Source organism: Protopterus annectens, chromosome 1.part0 (genome assembly GCF_019279795.1).
Source record: "Protopterus annectens isolate FY-2018-M chromosome 1.part0, PAN1.0, whole genome shotgun sequence".
In the NCBI taxonomy this organism is placed as follows: domain Eukaryota; kingdom Metazoa; phylum Chordata; order Ceratodontiformes; family Protopteridae; genus Protopterus; species Protopterus annectens.
In genome coordinates, this window is record NC_056725.1 from 199,333,571 (window position 1) to 199,354,630 (window position 21,060).

The window sequence follows — 21,060 nt, forward strand, 5'->3', positions numbered from 1 at the left end:
CACTGGCGGAATAGCTGAAGGGCTGGGTAATGCCACTTGCAGAAGGTTGTAGTATCTCTTTTGTACTTCAGATACCTGAGTGCTCTCCCATTTTGATCAGAGTCTCTCCTAAAGAGAGTTCTTCCATGGGTAAGTCAGTTCCATTGGAGTCCTCCTCTGGGGAGGTGTAATCTAAAGGGGAGGAGATATGAGAGGAATATGCCAGAGATTCCTCTTCTGAGGATGCCTCTTCCTCTGAAGAAACCTCTTCCCTAACCTTTTTTATGTGGAGAAGCTGTGCAGTGGTGGGATGGACAGGGACTGAAATACTCAAAGGGGGCTTATCCTTTGGAGGGGACAAGTGTTTAGACTTCTGCTTCTTCTTTTGATGCAGGTCTGCCCTATGCAACATAGGAGGCCCAGACATAGGCCTACATTCAGTAACATTTGAGTGAATTTCCTCCCACACAAGGATCTGAGGTATGCCCTTAGGGCCTTCGGTTATTACAAGCCTTGGTTCCCCATGTACATCTGAGATAGATGTTTGCTCGAACTCTGAGGATGTGCCTCAACATTGGGCTCAGCCTGTGAACCGGAACCTGGAACCGTACATATCTCTGGGCTCTCATCCACCTCAGGAGAGACGTCCATGGTAAGAGGCACAACAGAAACTTCAGGCCTCAGCTTTTTGGCCTTCCGCTTTGTAACCGACTCAACCTCATGCCCTGAGGATCTGTCCATCATGCTTTTAGCTATTAACTTTAAGCACTGGTTTCCCAAGTAAATGGCTGAGGAGGAAAGTCTACTTTTTAGGGTCTTGGGCACAAAGGCCTAGCAAATGGGACAGGATTTGTGGTCGTGGGTAGGCCCTTGGCAGAACAAACATTGGAGATGGCTATCTTTATGTGGAATTTGTCTTCCACACTGGCATTTGCCTTTCTTGGATGACATGAACCTACCACAAAACAGTAGCAAAGAAACAAGACTTCCCCAACAGGGCACTTATCTGAGAAAATTGCTGGAACACAGCTAATAAATTGGCGAGCAGACCGATGTTCGAATGTGGCATTCGGACCGGCGGCAGAGAAATTCTGAGGTTGGTGCATGCATACATCACTTTTATGGTCAACGTACCATAGCAGCCTGTGTGCAACATACCATGCACTCTACAACAGTGAAAGACTTTTGTACACTGGCCGACACTGGGTTGCCTATGGCAGAGAACTCCCTCATATAAAGAGTACTGCAATAGATGAACAGAAGGACATCTGCAAATGTCATCCAAAAACTGTTCTCTGCACATGCAATTCTATGCTTCATTTACTGTAAGTTAATTTCTTTTGCTTCATTTTGTCTATAAGTATGCTGTCTTAATCGATTACTGTACTATGTATATTCCCTAATGTACTTAAAATGGGCATCAATTTGGCTAGTGCACTGACATGCTAAACAAAAGCAAATACACATCATGTAAAGTACGGACCAGACCTTTGTTAACTACTGTACATTAACATACCAGGCTCATGGAGTGTAATAACAACTCATCATTTTCTGGCTGGTGTTTACGTTTCAGGTTCTGAGATGTTTCCACATTAGAAAGTGGTTCTTCCTCCATCTCTACATCTGATGAGCTGAAGAATTAAAGAGAGTAATTACATTAATTACATTAATGGTGAATTACACTAGACTCTACTTTATTATGTCTTGTAAATGAAAGGAAGGAAAAGGATAGGCAGAATTCAAACAGAACCAACATAAATATCAACAGACACAAGAATGCAGGCTACTCATACCACTGAAACTGTTAGTTACAAATGAACCAAAGACACTGCACTTTAATACTACCTTCTTAAGATTACTTTGTCTTCAGATTACCATAGCAGGAGAAGGCAAAAACATTACGAAGCATTTTGTGAACCACCTTTCATCATTCAGAACACTGGGAATTAGGTCAGGTACGGAGCATCTTCTCCTGCTGCATGCCCAGGTAGCTCATGTTAGATCAGCATACCTCAGTGGCTAACTTCTGTGCTTCTGCACACTGGAGTGGGAAAAGGAAGACCACTGATTTTACTGACATTACTTAAGGGGAACTGTCAGGTCTCACTGTCCCTCTCCACCTTGCTCTTTGAATGTCTAAGAAACACAATAATGCATAGATGTAAGGACCCTTGAGTTAAACCATAAAATTATTGCTTTTTCCTCCTGCTGCTTGCAATCAGTTTAAATGTCTTTACAATCCTAAATGATGGGAGACCACTGTAGATTACCAGATATGCTATCTACCTGCTTTACAACAGTCTACCATTAGGAATACTCTATAACAGATGGCTCTCCTAAGAAGACAAAAAAGAGAGGGGGTAGAAGTGGAAATGTCAGTAGGTACTGTCAAATACATTATATGGTTACTTATTGCAGGTAACAAGACAACTGGAGAAAATGCCACAATAAAAACTACAAACAAAATGACCAAATCAAGGCAGCGCTACAGCTCACAAAAAACATTACGCCAACTAGTAAAAATAAAAACTTGAATTTTAATATTCAAAAAGTAGAAGTTAAGTGCTTTCATCTCATACAAATAAGGACTTCATCAGAACTTCTAAAATGGGAAATCAAATGTATTAAAACAGGTCTACTTCAGAAGACTGAAAAACCAAAAGACTGATTCTCAAAATACTAAAAACTCAAAATACTGAATGATGAATTTGCCCCTTCTCCTGTGTTGTGCGATCTTGGAGTTATACATAATTAGCAGGGGGTGTGGGGGGAGAAGCCCCCCACATGAGGGGTGCAGGGGAGGGGGATTGACCCCGGCATTAAAAAAGTTTTCAGTATTTTGAGATTCAGTCTTTTGTTTTTTTCAGTCTTCTGAGTTAGACCCATTTAAACAGAAATTAAAAAACAAGCATATGACAACTCTAAGTCAATCATATAAAAACTATCAGCACAAACGATCAATCTTCCAAAGGACAAATAAAAAGACATTCTGCCTTAAATTGGTCATTTTACTTATTACTGGTCTGTATTATGTGTAAGACTATCACAATCGCTGGCAAGAGCTTTCCAATGTACAGTAGTGCCTGACTACTGTGCAGGGGTTAGAAAACCATTACACTCATCAGATGGGCTATAGCAGAAGAAACCAACAGCCAGTTATTTCAAAAAAATAACAAAAATTATACTGCAGCTAACTTATGAATAGAAATGTCTAATCTAAGTCCTACCCATGGATTAAAAACTGATACAGAATGTGCTATCACATCAACAAATGACATTATAAAACAAAATTACACTGAAGTTAAACAGGTAAGTTTCTATTACAAGTTAAGCCAACTTTCTAACTATAAGTCATAGCACTTCTTCATTTGTTCATAAGTCCCTTCTAGGCTATTTATCCGTAAGGCGCATAATGTGACAACTTAATATGTTTATTTGGGAAAAAAAAAGAACTCAAGCTTTTCATTCCCAGGGTAATTATTACCCCTTAAATTTTGCAATACGAATATCCAAAGATGGGCAAAACAAGTATATGCTGGGGTAATTAAATATTTCCCCTATCTATAAGGGCCAGTGGTAACAAACTGGGATGACTTTGTGGTTACCCCTCCACTCGTCCAAATTATGTTTCATTACAGTAACAGAAGTACTCTGCTTTATGTGAAGTGGAAGGTGGTTTCGCAGAAGCAGCATACTCTCTGACAAATACTTATCACTAGACATTGATGTCTTTTAGCAGATCTTAACGTTACTGCCAAACTTGGGAACGTATAATAGATTTGATAGAAAAAGATTTGTTCAGGCTGTACACACAAGGCAGAGGTCGCCTTCTAATACTCTGTATGAGACCAAGAAGAGAGAGAGAAGGCTTTTAGTTGGTATATTCTTTTTTTTTAAAAAAAAACACCTGTCTTAAATTATCATTTAAGACATATGCAAACATAGTAAAAGAAAATAAAACAAACCATACTAACATTTTTTTCCCTTTACATACATTATATATCACATATCTTTTCTTTCTTTATAGCTCTCATCAATCCAATATAACATAATTTGCTCAATTTCATCCTTCCATTAAACCTCACTCCTCATCTTCCTTCTGTACATTATTCTGCATATACTGTTCTTACAGTTTCCTTTTAGTTATATATAATTTGCTTCTTTCCTTTTTTGAAGATCACTCTTTCAGGTCTTTTATTTCCTTTTACAACATTCAATACTTCAAATACAGTTACTTTAGACTTTGATTTCCATTTTCTAGTAACTGTTTTTTTGGCAGCCACCATAATTAAACTTAAAAAGGTCTAACCATGTCTAGGCAATTCAGATCCTGTATCCCAGTGCAAAAGAATCATTTCTTTAGCTACAGCCATTTGCTCGCATAACATTTCTGACAAACAGTACTCTGTAAGAAGTTTTTATGATCTGCCAAATGACGTACGTCCAGACATACATTCCCAGTTATTTCGTTCCTCTCCATCACACCTCCAACATTTGATATCTACCAGAGGAAAAAATTATCTGAAATTTGTTTAGGGTATAAAAATACCTATGGAAACATTTCCAACCAAAATTCCTAAATCTTCTGAACTTTGTTGCGTACTTGGGAGACATACATATGTCCTCCACTTTACTTTTTTTTTTAATTCCTTTTCAGTCTCTCATCCCAATCTTTCCAACCTCCAACTGATGTTTACAGTTACTATGTAATAATGTATATGCCCTACTAACTATCCATTTTCTGACAGCAGCTTTTGTTCTAGATTCAACTGCAAACTCTACCACAGCAGGTCTTCCACTTGGGATTCCCCTATCCCTTTCTCTTTGTCTATGCTCTGGCATCAGTCCCTGGTACGAAATGCAGACTTATTTGCTCCCAATACCTTGGTTCCTTTGACAGTTTTCTCCAGTAAATTCCAGCCCCCTCCTGCCTATTTTCTGTACCTCCACTTGCAGTTATACCTATTTTCAAAATCTCTTTTCTCCATTTTTTTGTTGGCTTAGTTTTTAAAATTCTTTCTGTTATTTTATGAATATAAGATTCTGTATGAGGATTATTAACCTCTTTAAGGATCTGCATCCAAAACCCCATTCTCCTTATTTTTTGATCTTCTCTCTGCTTCATCTTACCTTTCTAGCTTTAATTATAACCTTCTGCTTGCGATATATATATATATATATATATATATATATATATATATATATATATATATATATATACATATATATAAAATCCATCAATTCTTTATTAATTATTGTACACAACTTCTCCTCTGGTTGATAAAAGTATAATTGACCCATATATACAACTTAAGGGACTACAGACATTTTCACTGCTTGTATCTTTCTATCCATAGGTTCATAGGTTTTTACTAGGCTAGCGGCCCTAGGGCCTATACAAGCCTAGCCATAACAATTCCCTGGCTATTTCTTCCCACATTATTTACTTCCCTGGACTCCTGTCTAGCAGGGCAACTGACGTGATCCCCAGGGTGAATTTCCTTTCTCCCATCCAATCGTCAAGGTTCCATTTGAAGAGGGCCAAAGAGGCACTCTGCTTGACATGTATGGGCAGTCTATTCCAGAATCTGGGGAGTCTCTGGGTCAGGAAGCTATCCCTCCAGCATGTTTTGTTTATTATGATGACAAGGTTTAGATCCCTGGAGCGTGTGGCTCTGAGGGATTGGGATTTCTTTAAGTGTAGCATGTCCAACATCTCTGGGTTTGACATGGCCTTGTATGTTAAGCAGAGATCGTCTCTGAGTAGATGATATGCGACAGAGTATAGCTGCAGTTTCTCAGTTGCTGCATTATCTTTTGTTTAGTCTCTACATATCCTTAGCTGCCATAACAGAAGTCATTTTAATCTATATTCCAAGATACTTCATCTTACCGGTATTGCTGAACCAATTTGTGAATGGGAACATAATTTACGGCTATAGCCTTTATTTTATCTTCATCAATTTTATATCCCAAAAACACTTGAAACTGTCCAAAATGTTCCACAACACTGAAATATCCTTTTCTGGATTCATCAGATACAAAATACAAAGTCCTGCAAATAAAGCCAAATTTTCTTGTTTACCATACCAATATTATTCTTGAATTTCGGAGTCCCTTATCTTCTTTGCTAATGGCTGTAAATATAAAGCACATAAAGGGAAAGAGGACACCCCTGCCTGGTTACTCTCTTTAAACATAGCTTATTAGAGAGGAACCCTCCCATTTTAATTCTTGATTCTGATCCTTTATATATCATTCTAATTAAAACTGTTATCGTATGTGTGATGAAAGGAGGTACTGCCAGCACAGCTAGCTGGAATTCTGTAAATAATTATATGTCATTTGTGAATATCAAACTAATCTATACAAGATGCTTGTGTTACAAATGTATTAGAACAGAATGTTGTGTATATCAAACTGCTTTGTACAGATGTTTGTGTTGAAAAGGTACATGTAAAGTGCCTGTGCTTAAAATATATCCACAGTGTTCCCTATAGGAAAAGAACAGAAATGTACATGCACTATTGTAACTGTTAACAGAGGAAACCGGAGGGCTAAACTCAGTCCAGCAAACTTTAGAAAATATCTGAAATGAAATTACTTTATAGCACAGGTGTAGCCAGGATTTTCAAATTTGTACTCACAGCTCCCAGACTGCTGCTCAAGAAGCCACACCCACATTAACACTGCTGACCAAGCCACACCCCCTTCATATTGCTGATCTCTGAACAGGTCACTGGCAAGTATAATCCAAGGTAGTAATTGCTAACACAATGAAGTAGCATAGAAATTTCATTCCAACAGTGCATCTTCCTTGAGTCAAAAAACAAAATACTTTCCATTTACACTTGGGTAGATCGACTAATTTGCACCCCAAGATTATTATTCTTCCCATTTGCAGCCTCTAGGCAGCACATGCTCAGCAATGTTGTGGTCTGTATGTACAACATATAGTGCTCCACCCTAAATAACACCCAAGTTATGAGCTACAACTACCTCCCTTCCACCTGCACGGTTCACCTGGCAATGACTGCTCACTCCTACGGCCTACACTCACACTAAGCCTTTTGGAATGGTAAACCTTACATTACCAACAACAAATACATTTTGGCTGGGCTGTCACCACTAACAATAAATGAAGAAGTCTTTCCATGGGAGTCAATCAAGCCAAAACTACACCTGTTGAAAGTTATTCCCTTACTATCTTACACTAAATTCTGTGAATCTCAAGCCTTTGCTGAAAGGAAATTGGTTAAAGCATGATAACTTGTCTAAGCCTCAGAAACAAGGGGAATTTACATGCCTTAAGGCACACTTTTTTGGAGCGTTTTCTGGTCTTACAATTCAGTGATAGTCTGAACAAAATTATTGAAAAGGAAAGAAAAGAAATACAGTCTTATACCCATGCAAACAAACTATTTTTTAAATTTGTTTGTTATATTTCTTATTTTAAAATTTTGGCTTCTGTCTCCCCAAAACCATCAACTTCTCATCCTCTAATGGGCCATTTCTTCCCACATTGCCTTGCATCTGGGGATTGTGGGAGACAGGGAAAAAACTGGGAAATGTGGACATTATCCATTAGGGGTTACAGAACTTTCTGTATGCTTTTTAAACCAGTCTTATTGTTAGGAAAAGATTTTGCAGTGTCTAGGAAAGCAAGCTGCAGTGTCCAAGAAAGCATGCTGCAATGATCAAAAAACATGCTGCAATGTTCATAATACAATGTTTAAGAAAACATGCTGCAATGCCCAGTAGTCTTGAGTCATTGCAAGAAGACAGCTGTGTACAGCTGCAGACCTCGGCTCAAGTGTTATACACTCTTTGGCAGCATTACACTTCTGACTCACAAGCAAAGAAGTTACACTTCAATACCTTTTACAGACTGGCACCCCTGTTGTGGGTCTGTACCAATACTTTGCCCTAGAATGGCCAACTTCTGTTGAACATTTTTTCCCATCCTTCACCAGCTGGCACTCCTTCAGGTCACTGAATGGCAAACTATCTTGGGATGTGCTAAACATGGCAAAAATGTATATGCTGCAAACCAAATCTGACCATGCACTATCTAGTTTGACCACTTGAATTCATTTCACCTGCCCTAATGTGTGTGTGTGTGTGTGTGTGTGTGTGTGTGTGTGTGTGTGTGTGTGTGTGTGTGTGTGTGTGTGTGTGTGTGTGTGAGATGCACCTCTGCCCCTCACTTTACCATGTATCATTTTCTTACTTTTTGCTTAATATTTTTCTTTCTATTCCTTCTCACACTCACAGTACAATGAAGGCAGCCACATACACAGAACTCCTACCACTGCCAGCTAATGTGACACTGTTATTTTTAAAATTCAGTTATCTTTTTCCACCATTATTCTTCCTGTTGCATTTATTGCCTTAGGCATTTGCAATCACATACTGTTGCACCATGTTTTCCCACCCCTCTAATATGCACCAAATGTAGACTGGTACCTCCACAAACGTTGGCACTTCTGGAAACCTGTAACCAACCCTATAATAGAAAGAAACATTTTCGAAAATCAAAGCCACCTTCATCTTGCTTACCTTATTTTAACTACTACTTTTAACATTTTGTTCTGTAGGAAGGTACTGGACATCAGTGAGCATGCCGGTTTTCAAATTAGCACAAGTTTAAGAGCAATGTGAACAATCTGCTCCTCCAGGAGAAATTTTATAAATCAGCCAGGTATGAACTTTTCAAACCCAGCAGAACTGTTCTCTTTTTAGCCACACTTCTAACCTTCAGAACAGCAGCCTGACTTTACTGCAAGGGTAAAATATCCACACCCCCAAAACACAACTTTATCTCAGTTTGTAGATTAGCGGTACTGCATCTGTTGTTAAAGACATTCATTTGGATAGCTGTACAGTACAGAGAGTATGCCTGGTTACACCATTGAATTAAACAAAAAAAGCAAGAAAATCTGTTAAAGCTACTAGTTTTTGTTAAAACACGCACACACACACACACACACACACACACACACACACACACACACACACACACACACAGAAAACAAAGAGAATGAACAAAATAAGCAACAGCCACAATGTGTCAGCCCTTCTACATTTAATTCCACAAAAAAACACCAGAAAACATTACCGGTTCATATGTAGTTACTGGGCGTGTAATCCAAGTGACCACTGATTAGCCTAGTCCAATTTTTCCAATTGCTCCCGATACCCGTCTGATTAATTATCTTGCTCAGACTCGCACAGCAGACAAATGAAAGCTGAGAAATTCAAACTCGGGACACGGCTTGTTAACAGCGCATACTCTTAATTTTCTGGGCTAACTGCCAGACAGAAAGCTGAGAGCTGTGCTGGTATTTTATGATTAACGTGCATTATCAGTTCATCACATTAACATTTTTTTCACATTTTCTAAAAGCATTTTTAGTTTATACAGTTGCTAACTGGGTAGGTCCACTGGACACAAGTATTCTTTTTCCAGGGCGACCTGTGAAAAGGGTTTGGTTGAGTGACTTGTTTAGAGTCACACAGTAGGTAAATGAATCTGTAAGGAATCAAACTCTTCACTTTGGGGAAGGGAAGCAGCTCATTACAGCGTAGAGCCTCAGTCCTCTGTGCTACCAGTTAAACACTCGTGTCTCCTAATAAATCAAAGCAAGACTTTGTCAGACTACACACCTTTACAAATGCCTGGTATTTAAACACAAAATAAGCTAAGTGACATACAAAGCAGCCAATAATGTAACAGAATAATTTACGCTGTGACCTCATGAAGCAGAACTGCTGTTAAGAAGTACAAGGTTTATTTAAACTACTCCACTAGATTTTATGTTCCTTCATATGCCCCCCAAGTTATTTTGTTCTTTAAATACGGTTCAAGTCCAACTTAAATTTAACTGAAGTACTGTTTACTGAAAGTCAGTTGATACACCACATTTCCTACATCTTCGCAGGTGATTACTACGCTAACCACTCTAGGGGTCCTTTCAAGTTTAGCCCTGCTTTTCCAAACATATCTGACATGGCTTGGTATGTGTAATTTTAAGGGTTACATCTCAACCTCTCAGCACAAGAAATCAGGCCAAAGTAAAAAATAAATGGGGGAGGGGGGTAGCCCAGAATAAGGGATATATTTTAAATATTGCTCTTAGCAACTTAGAAATTTGTTAGGATAACAGGTTTTGCATTACCACACATTTTCTGAAAGACAAAGTCTGGAACTCAAATGTCTGCCATTTAGTAACGTAACTCTTCAATGATTTGCCAGAAAAACACATATTTTAAGTGGAAGAGACCAAAAAATAAGGAGGGAAAAATCTGGACATTCTGAAAAAATATGGACAGCTGAGAGATATGGTGCCTCTTTTACTGTACTCTATTCCATTATGGTTACACTACCTGGCCCTCCACAAAGAGGACCTCCTCCAGAGGTCTTTAAAAATGCATCCCTGCCCCTCCCCTGGACTAGCAAGCTGATCATGAAAACAAATTCCCATGCTTCCCTAGCCAGCTCCTCTTATGTCAGGGCTGTTAGTTGACCTGAGTCATCTGGGATACAGTCTAGGCAAAACCTTTAAATCTCAGAATTGGATTAACAATACACTTCCCTGACTTAAGAACTCCAACAACAACAAGCACTGGATGGAATCAAGGAGGGACCCCTCATAAGTACATTCTTGCAATATCTTACATTGTGAGCCCTCCTTTATGATTCCACGACTAGTGTGAATCTCAAACAGTAAACCAACAGAAAGGGAGAAGCTGAAGGACAGCTCAAGGACCAAAGTTCAAAAGGCAAAACTGGACTGTCTCTGCCATGGTAAAAACAATAATGCCTTGCGAAGACAAGCATTGAAGGCCCAGTGGCCAGAGTACAACTATATAAAATGGAAGCAGACACTGTTCCTGTCAAGTGGTCTTTGACTGCAGCATTTTCCAAAGGGTGGTTAGCAACCTGCAAGCAAATAATGATGCACAGCTGGCAATCCACTTGAAAAAGGCTTGTTGCCAGACCTCTGGCATATAGGGTTGCCAGATTTCTTTGTGGCTAAAACCGGACTAAGGTCACGCCCCTTGCATCACCCATAACTCCACCCATTCCCACCCACTCTCCCACGCCCATTTTGTGACGTCACCGTGACATCAGCTGATGGGAACGCCCTCTTTTTCTATTCCGGATGCCTGCTTTCAGCCGATTTACTATGCTTTTCTGTAAAAAAGCATAGTAAATCAGCCAATTGTAACAAACACTAATAGTCTATATATGTTATTAAATGCATATATGAAGTATTAACTGGATGCCCAATTCAAAGAGCTTTATGTATTCACAAGCTTTGAGAATATTAAGAAACCTGTGACAGATTTCTAATCAAGGAAACAAGTAAACAAACAATTACTGATATGATCCAAGCACCTTTACATCCTTAGAGTGCTATTGGTTTTCTCCATACACCAGCTCTTTAAGGGAATGAAAATGATTACATGAATGTCTGTAACCTGGATTTTTTCCCTCTTCACAGATTCTTCCCTCCATCACAGAAAGGCAGGCATATGTTAACAAAAAAAAAAAATATATATATATATATATATATATATATATATATATATATATATATATCTCAATATCAGACTCACTACTGTCATCATCCTCTACTGACACTGACAGTCTGTCTGACACAGACTTTCCCTTTCCTCAGACTCAGAGACAGACAGAGACTAGCAGAAGGACATTGGCCTAATAATAATGTCATGCATAAAATGCTGCTATGATTTATGAATTAAAGCAAAAAAGAGAGAATAACCTGACCTGACCTAGGCTGGCTATATAATTATTATTTCTGCCATAAACTTCACTTAGTCTGAAAGTTTTTACACTGTCCAGTCCGTACGTGGTGGTGGTGACTGGTGACACACCCCCTAGTCTTGGCTCTTGCTCTTCTCTGGATTCTGGAACTGTGCTGCTTAAAATTTCTGCGCGATCATTTCCATTCCACACTGGTGAGTGGTGGAATAAGCACGCACGCATGACAGCTGATTGATGACTAATATAAGCCGTACTTCTTAAAGGAAAAGGGGAGAGAAAACGGGCGGCTGTAATTGCACTGTCTGCTGCATTGCATTTGCATGAGTATATGTTTTCACTTTTCACTTTTCAGTCCTTGACTCTTCGCGTAAGTACCATGTAGAAAGAGAAGACAGTTCAGCTTAATTTAGTCGGTAAGTGGAATTAACATGAAAAAATAAGACAATGTTTTAAGCAGTAAAATCTATTTAACGTTAACAAAACAAGTTGTTTACTTATATGATGAAAAGTCAAGGACTGAAAAGTGAAAACTGAAAACATATACTCTAATAATATTAGAGTATATGTTTTCAGTTTTCACTTTTCAGTCCTTGACTCTTCGTCATATAAGTAAGTACCATGTAGAAAGAGAAGACAGTTCAGCTTAATTTAGTCGGCGACGGTAAGTGGAATTAACGTGAAAAAATAAGACTGAATGTTTTAAGCACATTGCGGCCGCTCCAAAGGGCACTTCTGGCTGACATCAAAGATTGAAACAATATTAATTTTATGAACTTTAATTGTACTTTGACTTAGGAATGGGGTCTATTCTCATCATGCTATGAAAAACCCAAAAGACTTGGAAAAATTTAAAAAAAGCTGAGAAAAGCAAGTATCATACACCACAGACAAAGAAGCATATGCGTACATACACATGCACAACATATCACAGCACGCTGTCTCCCAACAAAACATACAACACTAGAGAGCAACAAGAAAAACTCTGTAGTACCACTGATGACACTGTGGCCCTCTGATTTCCTCTTTGCCTCCTATAACCCCAGCAAAAACATTTGGCTCTGCTAGTGTGATGAGCTGGTGGCCCCCAGTACAGTGGAAGTCTAAAGAGGAATGGAAATCTAGGGACTGGGAAAGAGAAGGAATACTGACTAGAAGCAAACAGTCTGGCTGCACTGGCAACTGCATGCCCTTCCCTCTCTAGAGAGGAAGTGAAAAAGAAGTTATGTACTCACCATAACGTTCCATCTGAGTAAGTACTTCATTTGTCTGCAACCTGTGGGTATCGGATCCGACTTCGGATCTGAGCCGGCAGCTTTCCAAACTACAAGATCCGAGCTCCTAGCTCCTCCCCCTACCCATAATCCCCTGCTACCTGCTGTATTACCTCAGATCGACTTTTTGCCTTATCACCCAACTAATAACCTCGAGAGAGGAATACATCAGATCTAATCTCCTGACAAGAGACTTACAGGTGACCAGAAAATCCCGAAAAGGTTCGGGGGATGGCAGGGGGGGGGGGGTTGGTTGCAGACAAATGAAGTACCTACTCAGATGGAATGTTATGGTGAGTACATAACTTCTTTATCTGAAGTAGTTACTTCATTTGCTCTGCAACCTGTGGGACAGAGTCCCCAGCTACTCAAGAAAAACCCTGGGTGGCCTTTACGGAAGGATATTCCGAAGCACCGCAGAGCCAAAAGAAGCCCTGCCTCTCGAAATTATATCCAGTTTATAATGAGAAATGAACATATGAGAAGAGGACCAAGTGGCTGCTGAACATATGTCATCCAAGGGAACTCTGGACCAAAAGGCTGCTGAGGTGGCTACAGACCTTGTAGAATAAGCGTGGATTCCAATAGGGGCTGGTTTGCCTGACGATATGTACCCATGAATAATGCACTGACAGATCCAATTTGCTACGGTCACTTTGGAAATGGCTTTACCCATGGCTGATTTTGCAAAAGATACAAACAACTGGTCCGACTTGCGAAAATCTTTAGTTCTGTGCAAGCAGAAATGTAGTCGTCTGTGTACATCCAGTTTGTGTAACTTGTATTCTCCTTTGTTCTGAAAGTTTGGGAAGAACACTGGTAAATTTATTGATTGATTAATATTTGACTCTGAAGCCACCTTAGGTAAGAAAGACAGGTAAGTCCTGAGGGACACGCTATCCTTGTGAAAGATAAGGTAAGGAGTTTTCATACACAAAGCCTGAAGTTCCGAAACCCTCTTGGCCGAAGTTATAGCCACCAAGAAGGCTATTTTCCATGACAAGAACTTTAACGGAACCGAGGCCGCAGGCTCAAAGGGTGGACTTGTCAGGGCTTGTAAGACTAAGGTCAGATCCCATGGGGGCACCACCGTTTTCACAGGCGGCTTCAACAGAAAGATGCCCCGCAAGAAGGTTTTGCATAATTTTGAAGATGCCAAGGACCCTAAGCCATCATCTACATAAAAATGGGAGATGGCTGCCAACTGCACTTTGACCATAGAAGCACTTGCTCCCTGCCAAAAGATCAGCGACAGGAAGTCCAGAATAGTCGGAATAGGGACTGTAAACGGGTCCAGGCCCTTGTCTTTAGCCCAGATGGAGAAACGTTTCCATTTACTATTGTAAAGTTTTCTGGTAGACGGCTTATGAGCCGCCACCAGTATGGCCTTAACAGGAGATGAGATACCGGGAGTCCTAGCCATCATTGGAACTGGATCAACCAAGCCGTAAGCTTGAGATTGACCAGGTTCGGGGTTTGGCAACCCACAGGATGCGAGATCAGGTCTGGAATGGGATCCAGAATCCATGGAGGAGCCACACTGCGAGATCGCAGATAAGGGAACCAGATCTGGCGAGGCCAGAATGGGGCTATGAGGATAACTCTGCTACCCAACCAACAGGCTTTCTGTATGAACTTTGTCATAAGCAGGTGGGGGGGATAAGCATAAAGGAGACAGGAAGGCCAAGCATGAACTAGAGAGTCTCTGGGATTCTCCCCTTTGGGGGGCAGTATTGCGAAGTACTCACTGCATTTTGTGTTTAATGGAGAAGCAAAAAGATCGCAGTGAGGCCAACCCCACTTGCGGAAGATCTGCATCGCAACAGATGGATTTAGAGACCACTGGTATGGAGTGAGAAGTACCCGACTCAGTTTGTCCGCTAATATGTTGGACTGTCCCGGAATGTGCATTGCTACCAGAAAATGGTTGGTGGATATCGCCCACTCCCAAACTCTCATGGCCTCTCGACAAAGGGGATAAGATCTGGTCCCTCCCTGTTTGTTTATATACCAGACTACTGACATATTGTCCGTCTGGATTGCAACAGTCCCCAGAGGGAGAAGGTCGTGGAGAGCTTGCAACGCCAAAAGCACTGCCCTCATCTCTAGGACACTGATATGCAAAGCGGTCTCTAGGGACGTCCACGTGCCTTGGACGGATCTGCCTGAACAATGCCCCCCCACCCGAGGCGAGAAACATCCATGGTCAACATGGCTTGGGGCGGGGGGGTCACAAAGGGCCTCCCTTCTCTGAGATCCCACGCATGGAGCCACCAGAGAAGGGAGTCCTTGCAAACTCTGCTCAGTGGTATCGGCATATTCAATGGGTTGAGTGATAGGGGCCACTGAACTTGCAGGGTCCACTGCAATATCCTCATTCGCAGGCGTGCGTGAAGGGAGAGACCGATCGCTGCCACCATAGACCCTAGTGCTCTCAAGACTAACTCTGCCAGAGGAGCAGGACTCTGAAGAAGGGCTAATACCTGATATGACAGGCTGCTCAGCCTGTCCGAAGTTAGGGTAGCTCGAGAGATACGGGTACTCAACCTGGCCCCTATGAACTCCAGGGCCTGAACGGGGCACAGAGAGGATTTCTGCAGGTTCACTGAGATGCCTAAGTTGAGGGCAAGAGTCAGAGCGTAATCCCTTGCCACGCAGAGCTGATGCCTGTTGGTGGCGGTAAGGAGCCAGTCGTCTAGGTACGGGAAGACCTGAATGCCCTGAAGTCTCAGGTGGGCTGCAACCACTGCCATGACTTTGGTGAACACCTTGGGGGCTGAGGTGAGGCCGAACGGAAGAACCCTGAACTGATAATGACTGGACCCCAGCCGGAAGCAGAGGAACCTTCTGGATCGTCTGACCATCAAAATGTGGTAGTATGCATCCTTGAGGTCTATAGAGCACATCCAGTTGTTCTCCCGCAGAAGGGGGAGAATTGATTAGAGGGTGACCACCTGGAATTTTTCCTTGGGAATGAAAAGGTTCAGAGCGGAAAGGTCTAAGATGGGTCTTAGGTTCCCCGTTTTCTTTGGCACCAAAAAGATCCTGGAGTAATAACCCAATCCGGACTGATCTGGGGGGATGGGCTGGATGGCTCTTTTTCTTAGCAACTTCGACACCTCTGAAGCCGTTGCCTCCCTCTGATCGGGTGGTACATTGGGGAGGCGTCTGGTCTTGGGAAGAAGGTTTATGAAGGGGATGGAATAACCTCTGGATATGATACGGAGCACCCATCGATCTGTTGTAAGGGACTCCCAATTTGACAGGTGCTCCGTCAACCGCCCCCCGACTGCCTCCAGAGAGGGACAGTCGGGCAAGCCCTCAGGGCTGTTGCGCGGGTCTGTCCGAGAAAGGTTCTCTAGACCCGAAGTTACGCGGCCCCCCTCTGCCTCTGGGCCGGCACACACCTTGTCCTCCTCTGCCTCTAGAGGATGAGGAGTCCGAAGCTGGATGGGATTGCTGAGACTTGCGGAACCACAGCTTCTTTTGTCCCCTCTGATTCCTGGAGAAGGATCGTTGGGGATTAGAGAAGCGGACTCCGACGGCAGACAGCGTCTTCCCGTCCTTTTCGCTTTGGACTATCGTATCGCGAACGGTCTTGCCGAAAAGTGAAGATCCATCAAAGGGTGCGTTCGCGAAGGACGCCTTGAAGGGATCCGCGAAGTCGCAAAGACGGAGCCAGTGATGTCACAAGATGACCCCAGCTCCGCTGGCCCTAGCAGCTCCCTCCGTTGCATGGGAGAGAAGCCGCATGGACGCATTAGAAATGGATTTTAGACTGGCCATTCGAGTCGAAAAAACATTCTTGTCTCCGACCGACATGGACTCGGGGGGGCTGCAGCATATTCCTTGATCAAGTCTCGCTGTAGCCTGATGGTATGTGCCATATAGTTCAGCGCCCTTATCGAAAAGGTCGCTGAAACAAACATCCACTTCCCAATGCGGTCCAGTGCTCGAGATTCCTTATCTGGAGGGTGGACCGAAGAACTCTCCTGTGCGAGTTCTTTCTTGGTGGCAGCCGCCACCAACATGGCATCAACGGGAGATCCCTTGGCCCAAGACTGCCTATCTGTAGGGGGGCTAAGGACTTTATCCTTCCACGCCCTGGTAGTAATTAAGTCTACCAGGGGGTCAGCCGGAGGGGACACCCAGGAGGTAGATATGCCTGCCTCAAATGCCTCCAGGAACACGGATTCATCCACGGAAGGTTTTTGGGCAGACCACCCCCTCTAATATGCAATATTTCTGGTGAAAGCTTATGGCCACACTCAGTACACTTCGAAAAAACCGCTTTGGGCCCTTCAGCCATTTTGACTCACTCACACACTCACACCCAAACACTAAGGGGGGAGGGGTGTCACACAGAGAAAAAAGGCTACCTACAAGAAAAAAAACTAACTACAAACTTGTAGATAAACTCAGGGGTACTACACACACGTAAACTAACTATAATTTTACAAAAAAACGCTAGAGAAAAGGGATTTCAACAAGTTAATGATCTCACTAAGCCAGGAGCTCTTCAAAAGATAGCTACTTCAGCCGTGGCAAAAAACGATCTGAGGTAATACAGCAGGTAGCAGGGGATTATGGGTAGGGGGAAGGAGCTAGGAGCTCGGATCTTGTAGCTTGGAAAGCTGCCGGCTCGGATCCGAAGTCGGATCCGATACCCACAGGTTGCAGAGCAAATGAAGTAACTACTTCAGATCAGCACTTTACGCTTACTTAATTCACTCATTTTGCTTCAGGTAAAACCCAAACTGGCAGGCCTCACTCAGAATATTAAGATGCATCTCTCTCTCTCCCTCTCTCTCTGTCTACCTGTGTTCCATTTCAGCAAAGAAAAGAGAAAGACAAATTAAGCAGTTCAGGGATAATTTATAAACCTCCTTCAGTAAGAAATGTAGATTAATCTTAAGGAATATCCAGTTCCTGTGAAATCAAATAAAATTCCCTATATAGAAGGGCCTACACAGTTCTAAAATCCTAAGAGCACAGGTGATTGTCACCAGGAAAAAAAAAGAAAAGCATTTTTATAAGAAAAGAGGTTACCCAAAAGCTGTCTGAATGGAGCTCTGCCCTAATGAAAAAACATTCTGCATGGAAGCATGGGCCTTTGAGAGGAACGTTTGCTGACAGCAGTGCATCAATTGATCTCCATCAGAAATGAGGCCTTGAGTTAGAGCTGGCTGCTGCCTAACTATGGCAGAAATCAGGGATTAGACTAGGACGGCTTTCAGTATTGTCAGGGATCAGATGGTCCAAAGCCACATCCTCTTCGACCAGTAAAAGGTGACACAAATTAGATTTGGTCTTTCTTCACTGAGTTCTACAAAAAGGAGTGGAATCAGCATAAATGGTCAGAAGGAATAAAGGAATTGCCTTGGCCAACAGATGGAGAATACTGCCACTATCTCCCATCTGCATGCTGTACCGGTCTATATTATAACAATGAACGATCAAATGATCGAACGTTGTTATATCGAACTCAAAAGTTCAAATTCACAACACATCAAACTACCAGAACAGCGATTTTTTTCTCAGGGAAAAAAAAATCACTGTGCCCAAAAAAGGAAAAAAAAAAAAAAAAAAAAAAAAAAAAAAACACATTCAAACATTATATAAAGTGGGGGGGGGGGCTTCACCCCCCACCCCCCTACTTAAATATATCAACTCCGAGACTGCACTACAGTGCCGAAAACGGCAACGTGATGGAAGCAGCCAAGCAATTTCTTTCCCAGGGAAAGAATTCGCTTATATGCCGCTTCGTCATTTTGCGTTTTTGACATTTGAAGTTCGACCAAGACGCATTCAACAAAATGCGTCTTCGGTCTTCTGATAGGAACCCTGCTGCACCAAGCAGTAAAAGGTACAGACCATATTCTCTCACGTGACAAACAGGCTGTTTTCCCAAGTGCCCCATCTCTGAAAGACCTAGACTAGGCATAATATCTGAATCCACACCTCCATGAAAGGATACAAAATGCAGCTAAATTAGTCTGCCCGCTTATTCAAGTTTCCTTGGATGTCAAATACTGACAAAATCATGCTTATGGCAGTGGCCCACTGTGACTTGAGCTTCCTGCATATAGGATATAAAAGCATGCCCCCTTGCTTATTATGACACCACACAACAAACTCATTGACAGATCAAATGAGAAACATCTTTTGAATGAGGCTTTGCATTAGAGGATTTCAAGATAAAGGCTACTCAAAGCAGGTTGCTGTGAAGCACACTTTTGTGTGGGTGAGCATCTTCTGTAAAGACCTGTGATGGGTTCAGCTGCAGGAATGAGAAACCACTGAGTGGATGAAGAACTGCAGCACCTAGCAAATGGCTCTCATATCAGAAGGGCACCTCTAGAGTTGCATGAGGAAAACTTTGCACAGCTTTATTTGCCCACAGAAAAAATATTACAAGACAGAATGTTGCTCACTCCCCTTACTCACAGGAAATCCTTGCCGCTAACACTTCTAACTGTATGCTGGCAATGATTAATTTCTTTTGGGAGATTCCTCTCTTCTTCAAGTTAGTGCAACTCTGGAGCTGGTACACATAAGTTCAGGGGTTTGGGAGGGCTTAAAGTTAATCTTTGCCCTTCTGTGTTTCAGGCATTATTTTACGGTATACTGGATCATCAGCTTTGCGTAAGTCGACGATTCATAGTAGAACCTATCAAAAGATCCATGAATGTGTCACAATGCTGCAGCCACTGACCTTGTCCAGTGCATAACTCACATCCTCAATGATAACAGATTGTTGATGATTTATTGTATGAATTGCTAATTACTCAAGTATAATCTTAAGAAAAGTAAAGTTGTGTTAACTTACCATAAACGTAGAAGTTTCAAGTCTCTTCACGGTTGCAGTCATATTTCCTAGGGAATTTACTGCTGAGGAAGCCCTCAGGCAGCCCAAATACCAAGGATTTCCTCCCTCCCTCCCTCCCCATCCAAGCTTGGCGGATGCTCACCCCTCTGATGTCAGAATGCAAGGTATAAGAGTCATCGGCCAGTGCCATTACTTTAGGTTTCTCTTGCACCTACAGGACCAGAGGCCCAAATTCTGGGCCCACAGCCAAGAGCACAAGCCATGTCTCCAGCAGACATCGTATGACAGAGATCTACTGATATAGAGATCTATGTTACAGAACCCACCACTGCTCTGTACTCTCCCAACTTAAATAATTAGAACTACCAAACCTTCTAACATTTAACCAACTGTCCATAGCCCACAATATAATTCACAAACCTAACTGCCCGGCATTCACCAATCTAGTCTAACCCAACAGCAATCCTAGAGCACTAAGATCCTCAAATAAACTATTGTTAAAGATTACCCAAGCCCACAACACACAGGGGACTGCCCTCTTTTCCCATAAAATTGTCAAACTGCGGAACACTCTTCCTCAACCTATGGCTAAAAACTCCAGTATTCATGAGTTTAAAAACCTACTTAAGGAACATCTAGCAACACGACTCTGCTCCTGCCATACTCCTGGTTAAGCTACCTACTCCTCCCTTATATTACACTAAACTAGCTCATTCTCACAGCTACAACTATTAACTGCCGAAGGCTATCTTGTTTCTACACTTGGTTTTAGTTATCAATGTATACATACATACTGCTTTGTCTTTAATTGTTATGTAGACTGCATTTCTCTAGCTTGCAATTACTGTATCACACTGTTCTCAATATTAACTCATGCAGCCAGTTTTTATCACTGTGCCATTTTTTGTTGTTGTTGTTCTTTCGGCTTTTTCCTGGTTAGGAGTCGCCACAGCGGATCACCTATCCGCTCATGATTGGCAGTGGAGTTTTACGGTGTTGAGTTGCCAACCTGGCGCCCGACCTTCCACAGAAGGAACATACTCACACGCACTCACACCTATGGCCAATTTAGAGTGTCCAATCCACCTACAGCATGTCTTTTTAGATGTGGGAGGAAACCGGAGCACCCGGAGGAAACCCACGCGACCACAGAGAGGACATGCATACTCCGCACAGAAGGTACCCCAGCC

General features: G+C 42.0%; 1 protein-coding gene across 1 annotated transcript in view; it reads right to left on the bottom strand.

Moving 5' to 3' along the window:
* LOC122789989 (hypoxia-inducible factor 3-alpha-like) overlaps positions 1 to 21,060 on the bottom strand; it is a 925,419-nt gene that overhangs the window by 20,488 nt on the left and 883,871 nt on the right. The window contains exon 13 of the mRNA XM_044057541.1: positions 1,496 to 1,610. Within this exon, the coding sequence (XP_043913476.1) occupies positions 1,496 to 1,610 (115 nt within the window). The remainder of the gene's footprint in view (positions 1 to 1,495; positions 1,611 to 21,060) is intronic.